Source organism: Cavia porcellus, unplaced genomic scaffold, assembly GCF_034190915.1.
Source record: "Cavia porcellus strain 051 isolate PalLab524CR breed Dunkin Hartley unplaced genomic scaffold, mCavPor4.1 scaffold_7, whole genome shotgun sequence".
In the NCBI taxonomy this organism is placed as follows: Eukaryota; Metazoa; Chordata; class Mammalia; order Rodentia; family Caviidae; genus Cavia; species Cavia porcellus.
In genome coordinates, this window is record NW_026947490.1 from 24,751,456 (window position 1) to 24,769,432 (window position 17,977).

Here is a 17,977-nt window from a genome sequence, read left to right on the forward strand (position 1 = left end):
CCAGGTGAATCCGAGGTCCCCTGACTCCACTGCCTGCTCTATGGGGACCCAAGTTACAGCTCAGATACCCACGCAGCAGTCCCACAGCCTTGGAGTCTTTCCTTTTCCCCAGCATGGGCTCAGCGAGGCCTGGCTGCCTCTGTAGAGGCCAGAGGAAGCCCAAGATGTGACCTCTTGGCAGCCCCAGGTCCTCTGGGACTGGCTCCCTCCTCACGGCTGGGGCCCAGGGTGCTGTCCTGTGGTGCTTCACAGCCCAGGGCCTTCACCCTGGGCCACAGAACTACATCCTTGCCCTTTTTATCTTCTATTTTGATATAGGGTCTTTCAGTCACTAAATTGCTCTGGCTGGACTTGAATTTGAGATCCTCTTGCCTCAGCCTCCCAGAGTCCTGGGATTTCTGTTGTCTGTCACTGTGCCTGGGTGCTAAGTCATAATCTTCCGTATTGTGGTTGTTGACTGAGCTACTGTCAGGCTGTGCAGGGGCTGCTCTGCTTCAGGAAGCAAGGTGGCCCCTCCCTGTGACCAGTACAGCCATGGATGCACAGGAAGTGGCCCCCAAGGTCTCAGACACCTGGGGCCTGGAAACACCCTCAGCCAGACACAAGGTGACCTGGAGACTCTCATAGTCGCTGATGTGAACTCAGCCAACCTGTGCCCCAGCATGGAAGGGCAGCCAGAGCCACTGTCTTTTGTGGTGACAGAGACACCGCTGGGGATGTGCATGGGGCCTCCGGTACCACCGATCTCCCCGTGGCTGCACCATCACTGCTCTGCTTCTGTAGCTGCCCTTGCCCCACAGGGCCCCCTTTCCCAAGTGATGCCACCCACCATTGAGAGCTCCTTTCCCCAGAAAGTGTCGGAGATACTTCCGGTGACATCTGCCAGTTTCCATCTCCTGGTGGTGCCTCCAAATACATGTAAGTAAAGAGGATTAAGCGGGAGTGTTGCCAGTGACAGGGAAGAGGAGGTGCACAGGTTCTTGCTATGTAACCAAGCCTGCCCTCAAACTCACTGTGTGGCTCAGACTGGCCTTGAATTTGTGGCTATCCTCCTGCCTCAGCCTCCTGAGTGCTGGGATTATAGGTGTGCACCACCACACCTGTGTGAATCCTACACCACTTTTTTTTGGTACTGGGGATCAAACTCACAACCTTGTGCTTGCCAGGCAATGGCTTAGACCACTGAACTAAATCCTCGGGCCTCTTCTACACCACTTTCTACATGTACCCCTGGATCTGGTCCTCACAGGGACACTGGAACCAGTTCCGGAACACACAGCAGTTCCCCAAGGACAGGAGTCCTTGACGTGCTGTCCCAGGGCGGGCCCACTTGGGGAGTGCTTGTTGCATGGGTGAAGGAGCAGAGGGTGCCCCTGTAGTCCCAGTGACTGTGGAGCTGAAGCAGGAGGCTCACAAGTTCAAGGCCAGCCTGGGCAACTTAACAAGATCCTTCTCTAAGTAAAATCAGAAGTAGGGCTAAGAGTGTGGGTTCCCTTCCTGCTCCCCATGGCCGCCTGGGCATCTGCTGTACACCAGGCCTCACAGAAGCCTCAGAAGGAGAAAGAGCACCTGGTTCTGGGGGTTGAGGTAATAATAGCAGGAAGTGGGGCAGAGCAGGGTGACAGTGGAGATAGCGCAGCGTGCAGGCGGGGGCTCCTGCCTCTGCAGAGATGGAACTGGACTGAGGCAGAGCTAGGGACCAAGCCAGCACCTCCCCATGGCAACAGCCCATGTACTCTCAGGTGAGGCCCTGAATCAGCAGCAGTCAGACCAGAGCCACGACCATCAGTGCCAGCCCTGCGTCCAGCATGGCTGGACAGAAAAGTCACCGAGCAGAGCAGGGACCGGGTCTCAGAGCCAGGGATGAGTCCCTGGCTGTATCATGAGGTCCGGGGCTGCCAGAGTTGTCTCCATGGCCCAGGCTCACAAAGCAGGGCCCAGGGCAGGACATTTTGGGTGGCACCGAGTAAACTGTTGGGGCACCAGTAAGGTTAGGTGCTGCCTGTGGGTGTCACCCTGCCCGAGTCCTGTGGTGTCCAGGTGTGAGTGTGTAAACCAGGGTGTGTGTGCACTGGAAGGAGTGTGCTAGCATCAGTGTGAAAGTACAGTACACTTGTACAAGTGTGTGTGCAAATGTGAATGTGTGCTGGCCTGCGTGTGAGCTCTATACAAGAGACCAGCTCTGAGGAGAAGAAGGTTGCTAGGATGGGCCAGGGGCTGAGGTGAGACTGAGAGAGGGACATGGCCTTTCAAGGAGGGATAGTGGAGCTAGGCTTGAGGGCTCGGCTGTAAGCCCAGCACTCAGGAGGCTGAGGCAGGAGGACTGCACCGAGTTCACGGCAGCCAAAGATCCTGTCTCAAAAAACCAAAAAGAAGGAAGGACATGAAGACCCAGCATATCCCCGTGGACAAACCGCAGCCTCCTGCTGATGAGACCTGCCGGGTCCTTCCCCTGGTTATCCTTGTGATCAGCCAGGTCACCCCAGAAGCAGGGCCTCTGCTGACCACCAGCTGACAGCAGACTCACAGGTGGCCCTGTAAAGCCACCAATGCTGCCCAGCCCGGCCTCTTGTAAGATACCAGCTCCCAGCATCCTGAGGGTCAAAACAGCTGATGTCTTACAGTTTTAGGGTAGCTTTTGTGACAGCACTAACTAAATGACACACAGGACTGTGCAACAAGGGAGGCTGCAGGCCAATGGGGATGTCACCCTGTGGGTCTCGGGCATCAGTGAGAATTTGAATTTGGGAGGGACACAAGAACTTTAATTGGAGGGTGTGTGTTTTTATGATTTTATTATTAAAAAATGTAGAAGACATCAGAGAAGGAAGGTGGGAGGGGGAGTGCCCCCAGATGTCCCACCTGGGTGAGTCTCCTCCGAATAGCCCCTGCCGCCCCCAGCACCTTCTCTGTCCCTTAGCCAGGCCTCAGCCACTGCATCCACAGACAGGCCCACCCTGGCAGCCAGGGGGTCAGGGCTGGGGCTGTGTCTGTCCTTGAGAGGCCCCCAGGTGGATACTCAGGTCCCCATGTCCTGGGGGGCCCCCTGAGGAGGTAGGTGTTGAGCAGAAAGACCTGGAGAGTCCCAGAGCCACAGGGCCTGTGGGGACAGAGCAGGTGCCAGGCCAGTGGTCACAGTCCAGAGGCAGAGTCTGTGATGAGGAAGGAGAGGCAGTCAGCAGAGGGGCGAGCCCAAAGTGACAGGGATGCAGAGAGGGGACTAGGGAAGGGAGCGGGCGGCAGGGGCTGTGGGAGGCGGAAGGACAGAGGAGCAGGACAGAGCTGGGCAGAGGCTACCAGGAGCTGCAGAAGGAGGAGAAGGGAGAGAATTAGCGGGCAAGAGGCAGGGAGACAGGATGCCCACACAGACCAACAGCCCGGATGGTGCCTGCATGGGGCGCTTGCCTGTCTTCCCAGCACTCAAGAGGCTGAGGCAGGAAGACTGAAAGTTCAGTCCAGCCTGGGCAATTTAGTAACTTAGTAAAACCCTGTCTCACAATAAAATAATAAGTGGAAGTGGCAGAGGCTGGGGTGCAGCTCAGTGCCAGGGCTTCGAGGTCAACCCCAGCTCCTAAAGAGAGGAAACAGAGCAGAGACAACGGGTGATGGAGACAGAGGAGAGGGAAGAGGTCAAGGGTGAGGAGCCCCCCATTGCTGTGGACTCCAGAGGCCAGTTGCCACTCAGCCCCTGCCACTGCTGTCCCCACCTGGATGCGCTTGTCTCCTCCCAGCTCAGGCCCCAGCACCCAAGGGCTCAGCGGTGCTCATTTCTAGACACCCCTTGAGCTCACTCAGGCCACCTGGACCCCCTGCCTGACCCAGCGCAGGTCCTCTGGGGAGTCTGCAGCCAAGGAGGTCCTAAGTGCCCTGGGCCTTTATAAATATTGTACCTGCTGCTAGACACCCCCATCCTCCGAAGTCAGTGCCCCCAGGATGTCCCTTGGAATCCCATGGTCTGGGTGAGACTCCTCCTCCACCAGGAAGCCCCCCCAGCCCTTCTCCTGGCCAGGGTCCCACAGGCCCTGTGGGCTCCTGTGCACTGTTCCACAGTGCTGTCTGCCCTGGACCATCGCTGTCAGTGGATGGATCTGTCTCCTGCTGGTCTGAGAGCCCTATCTGAGAGTGCATATCTGAGAGGTGGTCTCAGCTATGCACTGGAGCCATGGTAAGGTAAAGAATTGGCCTCTCGGGAGCCATGGAAGGTTTAATTTAGGGAGAGTCAAGATCTGTTCTGTGCTTGGAAGCTCCCAGCTGTGCTTCCTTCGGCAGTACATATGCTAACAGAGACTCTGGGTGGGCTGGAGCTGGAGAAAGGCATTTCTGCCCTGCCTTTGCACATGCTGTTCCTAGCAGGCTGAGCCTGCACAAGTGACTTCTCTGAGCTTCAGTTTCCTTGTCTGTTAAACTGAAAACAATAACCTCTCCCTCTTGGGCTTATCTGAAGTACTTCCATGATGCCAGACCAGAGAAACTCAGATATAGGAGAGCAAATCATTGTATCCACTACCTTCACCCCTGCTTCTGTCCAGCAGACTCCTATGCATCCTACAGTGAATCATTTGGAGACCACTTAATCTAAGTGGTCTTCCTGCTACCCCAGAGGTAGTAGTGATGGGAAGGCTAGGCTTTTAGCTGTGGCCCTGGATTGTCACCGGTTTCTGGTGTCCACTTCCAGACACCAGGGTGGATGGATGGATAAGTGGATGGGAGAATAAATGATTGAGTAGGTGGGTAGATAGATGAATGGATAGATGGATGGCTAGGAAGATAGATGAAAGGCAAGATAGATGGGTAGGTGAGTAGATGGATGAATGGGTGGATTGATGGATGGAAGGTGGATGATAGAGGGATGAGAAGTCTTGGAGAACCCTCCTTTCAGAGACTCAGCCCCACCATGGAGGCGGGAGGCCTAGGAAGGTGTGTGAGGTGCACAAGACGGCTGTGGACACTCACGTTTTTCTATAGATAATGCCACTCTCCTTCCAAGTTTAGACTCATCCCCACTGAGCCTTGGAGACAAAAGAGGAGGGTTAGTGCATCCTCCCAACCACAGTGTCCCTTCCACCCCTTCCCGCACCCCTTGGCTCTACCACGGGGGTAGACCAAATTATACTTTAAGAGGGTGCTGGCCCTTTAAGGAAGAATGAAAACCTGGGTACAGTGATGCTTGCAGTCCTAGTTATGGGGAAGGCTGAGGCAGGAAGATCACTTGTGCCCAGGAGCTGGAGACTGGCCTAGGCAACACAGTGAGACCCTGTCTCAAAAGAAGGAAGGGTGCTGGGTGTGGCAGCCCATGCCTGTAATTCCAGCGCATGTGAGGCTGAGGCAGGAGGATCTCTAGGAGTAGCCTGGGCTATACAGGAGTTCAAGGCCAGCCTTAGGAAGAGATCCTGTCTCCCTCCCAACCAAAAAAAAAAAAAAAAAAAAAAAGGCAGCTTGGGTCAAGGGTGTAAACTGAGTGGCAACACATGCGCTTAGTATGCTTAAGGCCCTGGGTTCCATTTCAGCACCAAAAAAGAGAAAAGGAAAAAAGAAAAAGGAAAAGACAAAATAGAGATTTCCAGTTGGTACGTAGAACCCAGTAGGGAGTTTTATAAGGAAAGTTGGGGACCAGGACAGTGGTCTGGACATCTTCAGTTTGTTCCCCATATACAAATGAGATGTTTATTCTTCACGAATGGCACCTGAAGACCGGACAGCTCCGTGAGAGGCGGGGCGGGGCCAGTGGAGGGGCGGGGCTTACCCGGTGGCCGGACAGTCACATTCGGCTGCGTCTCACTGTAGCCCGCCACCGGCTGGCCGTCGGAACTGAAGGCTGCACCCTGCCCTGCAAAGGCGTGGGGCGCAGCTGAGCCCCCGGCCTCGGTCCTCCCGGCCTTGCTTGGCGCAGGGGCCTCCTCGCCCGCCACCTACCTGTGCGGTTGGACTGGTCGATCATGGGCTGCACGATGCGTCTCCGCGCGTTGATGAACCTGGGGAGGCGGCGAAGTCGGAGCGGTGCGGAGAGCGCGGCTAGGCGTCAGCACCGCGGACAGCGCCCCCGCCCGCCACTCACCAGTTGTTCACTTGCAGGATGGTGAGCCCTGTGTCCTGCGCCAGCTGCTTTTTCTGTTCCTCAGAGGGGTAGGGGTGCTGCGGCCCCCACAGGAGTCACCAGCCTGGTCCGCAAGGCAGTGACTCCACCGCGTCTCTTCCAGCGACTGCTCGAGCCGCTCGGGAGGGAACGGGGAGGGCAGCCCGAAGTCCCCACTTATCCTAGACACTGAACCCACGGCTTTCAAACCCGCTACATGGCACTTTTTTTTTCTATTTTGAGATAGGATCTCCTAAGTCACCTAGGCTGAGCTCAAATTGCAGTCCTCGTGCCTTAGCCTCCCAAAGTGGTAGGGTTACCAACGCGCATCTAGCTATGTCTTAGTCTTGCACTGACCCGCCCCTCTCCATCTCTGTCTTTTCTCTTTTGAGGCCTGTTTTCCTGCCTCTCTCTGAGGCAGTGTGTAGTGGTTAAGGCCAGACTGCCTATGTTTGCCCTCATCTGCCTGTGTGTCCTGCAGCAAGTCCCCTAACCTCTCTGGGCAGACACTAACGCACTCTCCCTCCTCCCCCATGTGTGAGGGGGTGGTGTGTGCTGCGGCCGCTGGGCTGTGGGAAGCATGGCACACACATGGATCCCCTAACCGGACTCACCGACAGGTGCTGGAACAGCCAGGCCCGCATGATGTTGGTGGCCACTTTGGGGAAGATCCCTCGCTTCTTGTTTCGCCGCCGCTCCTGGTCCAGCTCCTCATCCTCCCCGCCAGAACTGGGTGAGGCCACACTTGTGTCCAGCCCGTCTCCTGGTGGGGGCACAGGCACACTGCACTGGTGGACAGCTAAGAGCAGGGACCGCGGGCCCAGGACCCCCACCCGAGGCCCTGCCCTCACAGTCCACGTGTCTGCCAATCCCACTCAAGGCCTCACTGCAGACCTCACCGCCTCCCTCCACTGCCTCCCAGTGTTCTCACCTTGGTCACTAGAGTTGTCTCCACTCTGGGAAGCCAGGCTCACACTGGATGGGCCCGGGGTCCCCAAATGTGCAGACCCACTGTCCTCGTCTCTGATCCATGCATTATTCTAGAGAACAAAGAGTTGGGAGTCAGTGCCCAGGCTGGGGACACCACACAGCAGTGACCGTGGGGAGCTGGGAACCCTGCAGGGGAAGCTGGCTTCTGCTTCTGGTCTTTCCTGGCTATGTGATTTTGGAGAAGTCCCTTACCTCTCTGTGCCTCAGTTTCCTCAACTGGAAAGTACAAGATGATAGCAGTGCCCACCATGCTGTGGTAAAAACTCAGCAAGCTAATTTAGGAAGAGGTGCATGGAGGTCATGCAGCCTGCACCCCTTCACCGAGACCCTGGAGGCCAGGAGCTGGACGCTGCAACCATGGCCAACACTAAATGAGCCCACACCCTCTCATCTCCTGACCACTCTGCAGGGTCTGGGCATAACCCCCATCATCAGACTCATTAACATTTCTGCAGCAAAGTGAATGAATACTTAACTAAGTGGAATAAATAAAGGCTATAAATAGCCTCTCATTAGTTCAGGTCAGATTTTGCTGCCAAGTGATTTTGCACTGAACTTATTGGGAGAAAGGAGTCCAAACAGGAGTTTTCAGATTTCAGGATCTCAAAACTGCAGAGAAAGGAGCCCAGGGCTGTATTTTCTGTGCCCAAACAGGGACGCACTTTGAGGAACTTGGCAATGTGCTGGATTTGTGCTCTGGCCTGGTTCTGTGCTCCAGAAAGCCCACCATCCACTGCTCCTGTATTTGGATCACTTTGGCCTTTGGTTTAAGATGGGATTCATAGCTGGGCATGACAGTGCACACCTCTAATTCCAGCACTCCTGAGGCTGAAGCAGGAGGACTGCAAGTTGGAATCCAGCTTGGGCAATTTAGTGACTTAGCAAGTTGTCGTGTCAAAATAAAACAAAGGAGGTCTGGGGGTGTAGCCTAGCTCAGTGTCAACGCCCTGGGCTCAGTGCCAGGTACCACACACACAAAAAAAATAAATAAATAAAAAAGATGGAGTTTGATCTCTGCCAGGTGATGGTAGATTCACTGTGTCCTTTTATCAAAAGCCTGGACCACCGCCAGGCAGCCGCATACCCTCTCCTCTCTGTGCTATGGTACTGCCGACTGGCCCATTTCTCACCCTGGCAACGTGGGGACAAAGAGTGGCCTGCAGTTGCCACCCCTGGTGCCTACCTGCCCCCCTGGCTGCTATGACCTCTCATTCCTCGTGGGGACACCGTGTCTTCCTGCTAGGGCTCATGGAGCTCTCTCCTGGGTCAGAGGGTCTGTGTGGGATCGTGGGCTGGGCTGTGCACACTGAGGTGACTCAGGTCTGAAGTCCTGTGAGCATGGCTGTGGCTGTCACCTGAAACTGTCACAGCCTGAAGCTCCTGGACTTTCATGTGGCATGGAGCTGAGTGTAACACTTCCTGAATGTGATGTTGGTGGGCATGGCACAGCAACTCCAGAGAGCAAGTGGCTGCAGAGCAGCTGTCACATGCTGGTGGCCGAGGCATGCTCTGATGTGTGTGTGTGGCTGTCCTTGACCCAGGGGTGGTGTGTGACTTGGGTTTGAGGGTGGCAGCCTGGGAATGGGACCATGCACCACGTGGCTACCGTGACTCCGCACAAGGCAATTTATGACTGCCAGGACATTGGGTGGGTGTAGCCACCAGGGACTGTCACACAAGTGTACCCGAGGTTCAAATAGGAGGTGCCAGAAACTTGTCCCCAGTTGTCACATGCAAAGGTTCTCGATGAGCATGAGGCTACTCTGACCTGTGTGCACTGCCCCAGCCTGAGCTATTCTCTTCCTGCATCTGACTTCATGCTGTGTTGCACCACAGCTGCCTAGGGTGACACTCTGACCAGGTGTGGGCCTCAGGGGACTTTCTCCCCAGGTGTCAATTCATTTTTTGAGATAAGGTCTCCTCTCTGTGCAGTACAGGCTGGCCTCAAACTCACAGTGATCCCCCTGCTTCAGCCTCCCAAGTGCTGGATTGCAGGTGTGTGCTGCCATGGCCAGCCTCAGGTGTCACTTTTCTAGCTCCATGTGAGTCTGTGGCGAGCTGGGACCCTCACAGCTGTCCTGTGGGTAACTCCTCGATGAGGCTGTGCCTCAGCCTTGTGTGAGATCTGACTGCTGGGCGCTCGAGCACATGAGTGAGCAGGGGGGGAACTGCACCAGTGGTTGTGTTTGCTCTTGGCGGCGGGAGGCTGCGGTTCACTGGCACTCACTCCAGAACTCCACTGCTGAATCAGCTACCAGGTCTGCACTGCTGTCCTGTGGCTGTGTCTCAGGGTACCACGGATACTACTGTGCTGTGTGTGTGGGATTGGGTAGCTGTGTAGGAACCTGCATGGGTGCAGCCAAGCCTGCGGGTGGCACCTGCAGCTGCTGGTGTGAGTCTGTATGTCTGTGTGTCTGTGTGTCTTTGTGTGTACTTCTGCAGCTGTTGCATCGCAGGTGTGTGACCTTGTGCTGTGCATGCCCCACGGCCGGGCTGCATTCGAGGTGCCTTGACTTGATGTGCAGCCCCTTGCCGTGTCCAATCCTGGATCTAGTGGCTTGGTGACACGATGCCCTGTCCTGGACCCACCTGGTCTGGGAGGCTGGGGCAGGAGGCTGGATAGTCCTCGAGATCCTCCCTGCAGCCACTGTCCCGATCCTCGATGACCAGGTCAATGGGCATCTTTCCCTTGAGGCAGGTGATGTAGCGGTGACAGAAGTTGTCGCATAGGTCGTGGACCTGGGAGGGGGCACCGGGTACTGGGGCGGGCAACCCAGGGGCCAAGGCTGGGTGCTGGGGATGGGGGTGACATGGGGGACACTTGGGGTGAAGGGAGCTGAGCAGGGGGGCTGGGGCAGATGAGAAGCACTCACCTTCTCCAGCTCCAGCAGGTGGAAGCGCAGCACCTGGATGGCCTGGATCATCTGCAAGGGCAGAGAAGGGCAGAGAAGGGCATCTCAGAGTGACAGAGACAGAGCAAGAGGGAACACAAGCAAGGGGAGGAAGACAGATACAAACCCAGAGTCAAGAGGGTGACAGAGAGAGAGGGGTGGAGACAAAGAAGAGACAGAGAAGTCCAGCCTGGGAGTGGGCTGGGACACAGGGCGCATGCCCATCTCACATGGGATCTCGCATGCCTGCCTCCCCGTCTCCCTGAAAATCACATTTCCCAGAGTCCTTTGCCAAAGGTTCTGGCCAACAGGGAGCCCTGGAGGGGATTTGGGGCCAGAGGGAGAACAGCCCCAGAATTTTTCCCTCCCTCCTCACCTTCCACTCCACCTCCCCTTCCTTTCCTCTTTGAAGAGGAGGACTGAGGCCTAGGGAGGTGGCATCACCTACCCAGGCTCCCAGAGCCAGAGTGGCAGAGCTAGGATTTGAACTCAGGCCAGAGTCCTGTTCTCAAACTCTAGGCACTGCTGGTTGTGAAATGGGCAACCATGTCGTAGTGTGAGGTGAGGATCAGGGTCTCCCCTCTGCTCTGGCAGCCCTCCCATGCACTCTGGGGAGGCCCTGGGCTCACCAGATTGTCTAGCTCTGAGTTGGAGGAGAAGAGTGGCCTCTCGGAGTGAACCTAGTAGGGGGAGACACCAGCAAGGTCACCACTGTGTCCTGCCTGTCCCTGCAGCTCTCCCGGGCCTGTGTTTGGATGGCCCTGCTCACCTGCTTGGCAAAGGCAGCGATGTCCTCATTGAAGGAGTCGGAGGAGCAGACGTCACTCCCAGAGGGTGCACCCAGCCCAGCCCCCACCCCGTCTCGGGGAGAGCATGTGGCCAGCTCACATTTCTCAAAGACCAGGGCCAGCAGTGGGAACAGTGGGTGTCTGGGGGAGGAGGGAGAACATCGGCTCGTGAGGTGAGATATGATCAGGTGTGGAGGCAGACATCTGTCGTCCCAGTACTTGGGGAGCTGAGGCAGGAGGATTAAAAGCATGAGGCCAGTCTGGGCTACATAGTGTGTTTAAGGTCAGTCTGGACTGTAGAGTGAGATCTTTTCTTACAAAAAAAAAAAAAAAAAAAAAAGGGACAAGAAAGAAAAAGAAAAAATGAAGAGAGGTGCTGGGGGGACTGGGAGGAAATGAGACTCGGGTGACACAGAAAGGCCGGACACAGAGAGGAACAGACTGGGAGGGAGCCTGGCAGGCAGTGGTTACAGGGACTCTGGAAGGCCTGGGAGCCTTTCTGTGAGTCACACTCACCCGTAGATCTCATCCTTTTCCCTCTTCAGGCCATCGCTGTCCAGGCCTGGGGCTGGAGGTGGCCGGGGCGGGCCGTAGGGCCCAGGGACTCTGGGTGCTAGGGGCGCTGCCTCTGAGAAGCTAGCCAGGGCAGGTGTACCGTCCACGAGGCCTGGGTAGTGGGGCAGCTCATCGTACTGAGGGAGGCAAGAGGGGGCCCCAGCAGGTCAGTGCCTCAAGACCCAGCCAGGTAGCCAGGCCAGGGAATGCACTCTGTGTCACCCACTACCTAGCCCCTACTCCTTAACCCGTAGTGTCAAGGAGCAGGGGGAGGGGCGGACCAAGTGCCACCCCAGGGCCTTTCCTGTGCCCTGGGATTCGAAAATATATGCTATGAGGATTCCTGACTGTGGCGGAAGGACCAGGAGGAAGGGACCCATCGAGGTTAGGATGGGGGTCAGGGTGGGCTGGCTGGCCGCTGCCAGGGTCAAGAAAGGCACAGAGATTTAGACAGTGAGAGATGTGGTCACCAGGACACATCCTGGGGGAATGAACGGGACAGGGTTTGTACAACTGTCTCCCTAGCCCTTCGCATTTCACAGATGTCAGGTAAGCACGCCTGAGTGTGTCTTTACGCACATCACACCTGTTCACCATGGACTCCACCGCACATGGAATCACACGTGTGTCTCACACACACATACACACACACGGGTGCACATCAGGACAGGGAGGCTGAGTGCCACACCTCTGGAGACACCAGCAAAGCCACACACACAGCCCACAGCCAGGCAGAGGGAAGTGTGAGGACAACTCAAACAGGACACTAGCACTGGCCTAGCACACAGCAGTGCCCGCCTGCGGAAAGACAGGACAGACCCGGCCCACGGAACAGGAGCATCCCGGGTGACATTTCCCAGTCCCGGGATACCAGAACGGCTCACCGGAGGACACAGGGTCCTTCCTGTCACGGGGCGAACCCCGACTTTGGCCATGAAGATACTGGGGCCTTCAAGGGGCCAAAGGACAGCAAGGTGGAGCCAAGGGTCTCGCCTGCCCCCGCCCCGACCCTCGGCAGACCTGGCCCCAGGCGGGCCCTGCGCGCTCCTTCCTCTCCCCGCCTTCCGCTCCTCTCCGAACTTCTCCGGAGCTCCGAAGTTGAATTCAACTGCTCCCCGCTGCTCCTCACTCCCGCGACACGGGGTCCTCACCTCCTGCCACGATCCCGACCCCCACCGTGCAAGGTGGCTGCGGTGCTCCCACCCCTCTCCCCTCCTGCTGTCGCCCAGCACCCAAAGATAGCGCGGGTCCCTGGCCCGGCGGCGGCCTGGGGGACTCACCTCTCCCACACCGTCCCGGCCCCTGACCTGGGGTGGTCGGGTCACAAACAAAAGTAGATCCGAGGCAGGAGAAGGGGGACGGCGGGGTGGAGGTACTAGGATAAAGGGCTGAGATGGAGAGGACGCAGGGACAGGGACGGGGGCAGAGAGCGAGCCGGGGAGACAGAGGGACGGACGGACAGACGGACAGACAGACGGACGGAGGAGGGGGCAGGGCAGAAGGCCGCAGAGGGCCCCTCACACCTACCCTCCGGGCCATGGGCGGGGAGGGCGCGGCCGGCTGCAGCCCCAGGCCCACGGCGGCGGAGGCGGGGTCCCCGGCCCCCCACGGCCTCAGCGGCGCGCGCCGGGCGGGGCGGCGGCTCAGAGCATGGGCCTGGGCGCGGGGTCACGGCCGGGGGCTCATGGCGGGGCACAGGGCGCTGGGCGCGGGACGCAGGGGTCGCCAGGCCCCGCCCGGGCCCCGTCCCGCCCCGGGCTGCGGGACCCAGGCGGCCGCGACGCGCGGGTCGGAGCCGGGCGGGGGCGGCTCCCAGCCTCGAAGGGCGGCTCCCTCCCTCCCGTCTCCTGCGCTCCGCTCCGCTCCCCGCTCGCTCCTCTGTGGTCACATCCGGAAGTTCCACCGCGGAGGAGCCGAGATGCTTAACCCACTGTCCGCCGGCACGGGGCGGGGCGCCCTCAGACCACGCCTCCGCCCACGCCCCGGCCACAGGACACGCCCCTGTCTCAGTCCCCGCCCCTCCCTGGCCCCTCTCCCGTCTCCTCCCTCCCCGCTTCGCCCCGCCCCCGCCCTCCCCTACCCCCACCCCCCCCTGCCTCCCGCCCGCAGCCACACAGCCGTGGCCTTTGTATTCGAGGCTCCCAGGATACTGCTAACCCCGTTCCCCTCGCGGCACCGGTCTCCGCTGGCTTCTCCCTCCCTGCCCTCGCACCACCCTTTCTGTCTTCTCGCCCAGTCTCCATGGTTTCCCTCTCTGTAAGACAGGATCAGAGAGAATGGGAGGCAAGAAAGAACACGATCTCCTATATTTTAGTTTCTCCTCTTGCCCTGGCTCCCTTCCCCTCCCTAAGGGCACAGCGCACGCGTCCCTCTGCCCGCCTTCACCCCTGCCTTTAGAGGGTCACAGCCTAAAGTTCCCGCAGCTGCTGTCTGGGAGGCCGCGGCGTCACGGAAATCGTGCGTGCGCTTAGGTGCGCGCTGAGGAGGCTGCCGCCGCGCTCATCGAACCCCAAGACAGCTTGGAAGCGGGCATTACGGCTAGATAAAGTCTAGGGTTTGTGCCGCGCAGTTTTCTGAGCACCTACTACTGCCGGTGGTGTTCTGGGCCATCGCAGGGAGCAAAGGGCTAACTTCTGGGTCCCATGGTGCTCAGGCCGTACCGGGGCTGGGAGGAGTGTGGGGGTGAAGCCGGTGCCCAGACGTGTGAGTGTAAGCTGCTCCCAGAAGTGGCAAACGCTCTGAGATGGGGCAGATTAAAATGGTTGGGGGCTGGACAGGACAGTCCTCAGCCTCTGCAGCCTGGGACTTGTGAGTGACCTGGAAAGGGGGGACACAGACCCAAGCTGCGGGGGGGCAGAACCGCAGGGAGGAAAAGAGTCTCAGAGGGGAGCTGAGGGGGTTGGGGTCACCCTTCACCTGCCCATGCAAGCAAGCCCCGGAGCGGGCAGGGGTGACACAGGGGTTGGGGAGTGGTGGCAGCAGAACTTCCCTGGGGGTGGCAGCGGGAAGGTTGTGGGGGGTGGGACAGAAAGGGACAGGAGTCCAGTACCCCTCAAGGCCCCCAGCCCACCCCAGGCTCTTAGATGTTCCCTCCTGGTATCTGTCCTTCCATCTCCTTCTCTCTGTCTCCCCAAGGCTCTCCAGGGCACAAGCAGCCAAGCCATCCTCTCCATGGGAGTCCGCTTGGCATCCCTCAGCCAGGCCCTGACCTGTTCAGCCCCATCTCCCTCCTGAAGGGCAGAAAATGGAAGGCAGGCTTGGTGATGTGGGGCCCCACCCAGTGTTCTTTTGGAGATGCTGGCCCTTTAAGACAGGGTCTGCAGTGGGAGGGTGCTGATCCCTGGGGTGCACTATTCCCCAGATTGGGATTTTGCAGCAGAAAATTAATTTAAGTCACTTTTTAATTAAAAATGTACAGCTCTTCTGCCTGTCCTGCCCCGCCGCCCTCAGTTGAGATTCAGGGGTGGGGTGGGGTGCCGACCCTGATTTGCCTCTCAGGTGTGCATGAGGGTGCTGAGGCTCCTTGCCTTGGCCTGGCTGACTCTGGCCACTGTGGCCTCTGGGGCAGCACCTTCTGGGTGTCAGGGAGTGGCTAGTGAGGAGTGGGGGTGGGGGCTGCTTCTGCCCTGGCTCAGAGCTCAAAGCACCCTGCAGCCCCACACAGGAGAGGAGCAGGTGGCTGGGCAGGGGAGAATAGGAGAGGCTGGGGGCGACCTGGAGGGATGGAGAGGCGGCCTTCACACACACACACACACACACACACACACACACACACACACACGTGCCCACATGCCCCGCGGCCACTCTCCTCCTGAGCCTGCTTCCTTACTCGGTCCTCAGACCTTTGTCTCCAGGGGACTCTGGAGTGGTGTTCTCCATGGGTGCTGGCTGGCTGGGGGTCACTGTGTGGCTCACGAAGTGGCCTTGTTGCCCTCAGCAGGGGTGGGTGTGCAATGGGCCAGGACCAGGGCCACTCTGTCACCCCCACTGAAGGGACAGGAAGGTCTCAGGCCATGAAGGCCCTGAGGCCACTGGGAGTAGCTGGAGGATCCCAGGCCGCCCCCTGGGCAGGATCTTCCTGTTCCCCTGGCCCCCACCTGAGCTTAGGCCCCTCTAGCAGCCACTGTCCCCTGGGGTTCCTAGCAGCCCCAGGATCTGCTCTCCAAGGCTGTGGGGATGGATGCTGCTCAGGGCCCCTGGGTCTCCTCCCTCCCTCCTGCCGTTCTCTGCCTCAGTTTCCCCTTCATCCGCAGCGCTGCAGGTCTCTGTCCCTTGCCCTTGCTCCTAGGTCCAGGCTGTGGGGAAAGGGCCGCCTGCTCAGCCTCTGACTGCCCAGGCCAAGTGTCTGCGCCTCCTCCTTCCTTATCTCTGCCTTTGTTTTCTCTGCTTTCCATCTCAGACTCTCTGCCCACTCCCCCAGCCCTGAGTGTCCCCACACCCCACTGCCCAGGCCTTCAGCAGAGACATGGCCCATGTCCCTGTCCCTCCCCGCCTGGCCTGGCTCCAGGAGAAGGAAACATTTATCTCGGTCCCCCCCCCCCACCCGCCACCGGGCTGCTGAGCCATCCATCACTGGGTTCATTTGTCACCGCCGCCCCCTCCCCTCTGCCTGCCAAGCAATCATAGCATTAGCCACGGAGGCCAGAGCACCAGGCCGGGCGGGCAGGGACAAGCCACCAGGACCCGCCACCCTCTCTCTTGGCTGTCTCCTGCTCCTGTCCTTTCTGTCTGGTCTGCTTTTCTCTGCCTCTGCTCTCTGGCCTTGGGGTCTCCCCAGCTTGCCCTTTTCCCTCGCCCATGTCTCTCCCTGTTGCTGTGCCCCCTCCTCTGTCCCCATCTCTTCCTGACCCCTGCGGCTTGTGTCCCTCCTTGCTCTCCACACTGCTGCTGTTGCCACAGCTCTGACTTCCTGCCGCCTCCCTCCCTCAGCATCTGCGACATCTGCGACATCTGTCTTGTGTCCCTGTCTCCGATGTGGGGCCCTTGGCTTTTGTTCCGTGGCCTGGCTCTGCCTCTCTCCCTGCTGCCCCCCTCAGGGTTCACACAGGGAGAGGACTGAGGGAAGCGTGGCAAGGATCAGACTCAGGGTGTTCAAGCTATCTGGGGAGGCGCTGAGGACTCCCCCAGCTCCATACGCTCAAAAACCTTTCCGTGGGGTGGATGTCTGCAATCTGAGCACTCTGGAAGACTGAGGCAGGAGCAGCCAAAGTCAAGCCCAGCCTGGGCAACTTTGTGGCTCAGTGATTCTAAGTCTAAAAATAAAACGGACTGGAGGTGTAGCTCAGTCCAAAGTCCCCAGGTTCAATCCTCAGTGCCAGAAGGAAAGAAAAAAATCTTCCAAGTCCCGTTCAATCCCTGGAGGGGACCCAGGTATGGAGGAGGTGGAAGGAAGTGACCAGTGCCACACACCCTTCCACCAGAAGCTGGAGGCAGAAATCACCCTCCGCAGCAGCATCTGTCACCGCTTGAGGACCCCTGGCAGGAGCCTGACTGCCACCAGACTGGAGTCAGCACACCTGGCAGGACTTCCTTGGCCTCTGCGCTTTGTAGGCCGCCCCCCACTCCCGTCACCCCTCCCGTGTGTCCTGGCCTCAGCCTGGCTTTTCTGGAGCTCGGCGCAGCACGCTGGCCAGACCACAGTGACTGTGCCCACCTTCCGGTCCGCATCTGTTCAGATGCAAGGTTGTCCCTTGTCCCTCCTCTGTGGTGGCCTTGTTCCCTCCCATCCATGCCCTTCCTGCTGTGGACCCTGGGTAGTCTAGTCACCTCTCTGAGCTGCTTCCTAGCCTGAGGAGCAGGTGACACAGGGCTGGCAGTGGAATGAGCCGTGTTCTGGTTGGGTCACCGGATGTTGTGGCGGTCAGCCTGTGGTCACCATCCCGTGACTTCCGCACCTCAACTGCTGCTTTCACCCTTGTGGTCAGGGCCTCCTGGACTACAGCACTCTGCACCCAGGGACAAAGCCCCCTCCCGCCCTCTCGTCCACATCGGCTTTTGCACAGTGGTCCGTGCACGCTAGCTCAGTTCCCCACCCACCTTCTCCTCACTTCAGGTCAGCTTGATTCTGCCCCACTCCCTCCCCCACGTGGCTTCCCCAGCTCCCCGTTCCTGACGGACCCTGTCTTGCGCCCTCTTCTCTTGGCTTCTCCGTTCATTCCTGTCGTCCGTCTTCCCGAATATCACGTCCTTGCTTCCTCCTCCGGTTTTAACTCTGCGGTTTTCCACGCGCCGCCTACTCACGGGGTGCCCGCCTGGTCCGACGTTTCCGGGCAGCCGGAGCCTCTTCTCACCCCGCGACCCGTGGCTCCTGCGCCCCCTGCTGCTCCTCCTGCGCACTGCGTCTCGCTCATCCCCATCCCTGCTCTTTCCTTCCTTCATAGGCCTTGCACTGGTCACTTCCTTTTTTGCTTTTTTTTGTACTGGAAACCGAACTCACAACTTCGTGCTTGCCAGACCTAGCTCTTCTTTATTTTTTAAAAGTCTCACTAAATTGCCAAACTGCCCCGACTGGACTTGAAATTGGGACCCTCTGTCTCAGTCTCCCAGAGTGCTGGAATTCCAGGCATGCGCCACTGCACCTGGCCCTGGCTCCTTCTTTTGAGTGCACTACCGCTTTCCTGCCGGATGCTTTTCCTGACCTCCTCACCTGCTCTCCACCTCTCTTCTCCCCTTGTCCTCCA

At 58.7% G+C, this 17,977-nt stretch overlaps 1 protein-coding gene across 6 annotated transcripts; it reads right to left on the reverse strand.

The window, feature by feature from the left end:
* Window positions 1-2,778: 2,778 nt before the first annotated feature.
* On the reverse strand, window positions 2,779-17,690 carry Meis3 (Meis homeobox 3). Of its 6 annotated transcripts, none has more exons than XM_063252987.1 (13): window positions 17,415-17,690; window positions 11,259-11,434; window positions 10,724-10,883; window positions 10,584-10,634; window positions 9,937-9,987; window positions 9,653-9,802; window positions 7,005-7,113; window positions 6,688-6,836; window positions 6,056-6,132; window positions 5,914-5,972; window positions 5,744-5,827; window positions 4,954-5,009; window positions 2,779-3,152 (listed from the first exon to the last, which is right to left on the reverse strand). In XM_063252987.1, exons 1-12 carry the CDS (start codon window positions 17,673-17,675, stop codon window positions 4,960-4,962), a joined length of 1,377 nt encoding a protein of 458 aa, XP_063109057.1. In that variant the 5' UTR covers window positions 17,676-17,690; the 3' UTR covers window positions 2,779-3,152; window positions 4,954-4,959. The 6 variants fall into 6 exon arrangements, with proteins under 6 accessions (XP_063109057.1, XP_013002393.1, XP_003464657.1 ...); XM_013146939.3 differs by lacking the exon at window positions 17,415-17,690 and adding an exon at window positions 12,825-13,215 and having other exon boundaries at window positions 9,653-9,751; XM_003464609.5 differs by lacking the exon at window positions 17,415-17,690 and adding an exon at window positions 12,825-13,211.
* Between the last annotated feature and the right edge of the window lie 287 nt (window positions 17,691-17,977).

Coding starts and splice junctions, on each gene's coding strand:
- Meis3 (XM_063252986.1), bottom strand. CDS start 17,675: ATGAAGGAAGGAAAGAGCAGGGATGGGGATGAGCGAGACGCAGTGCGC. Junction 9,803..9,936: donor ACCTGCTGGAGCTGGAGAAG/GTGAGTGCTTCT, acceptor GCCCCCTCCCAG/GTCCACGACCTATGCGACAA. Junction 5,828..5,913: donor CGACCAGTCCAACCGCACAG/GTAGGTGGCGGG, acceptor ACGCCTTTGCAG/GGCAGGGTGCAGCCTTCAGT.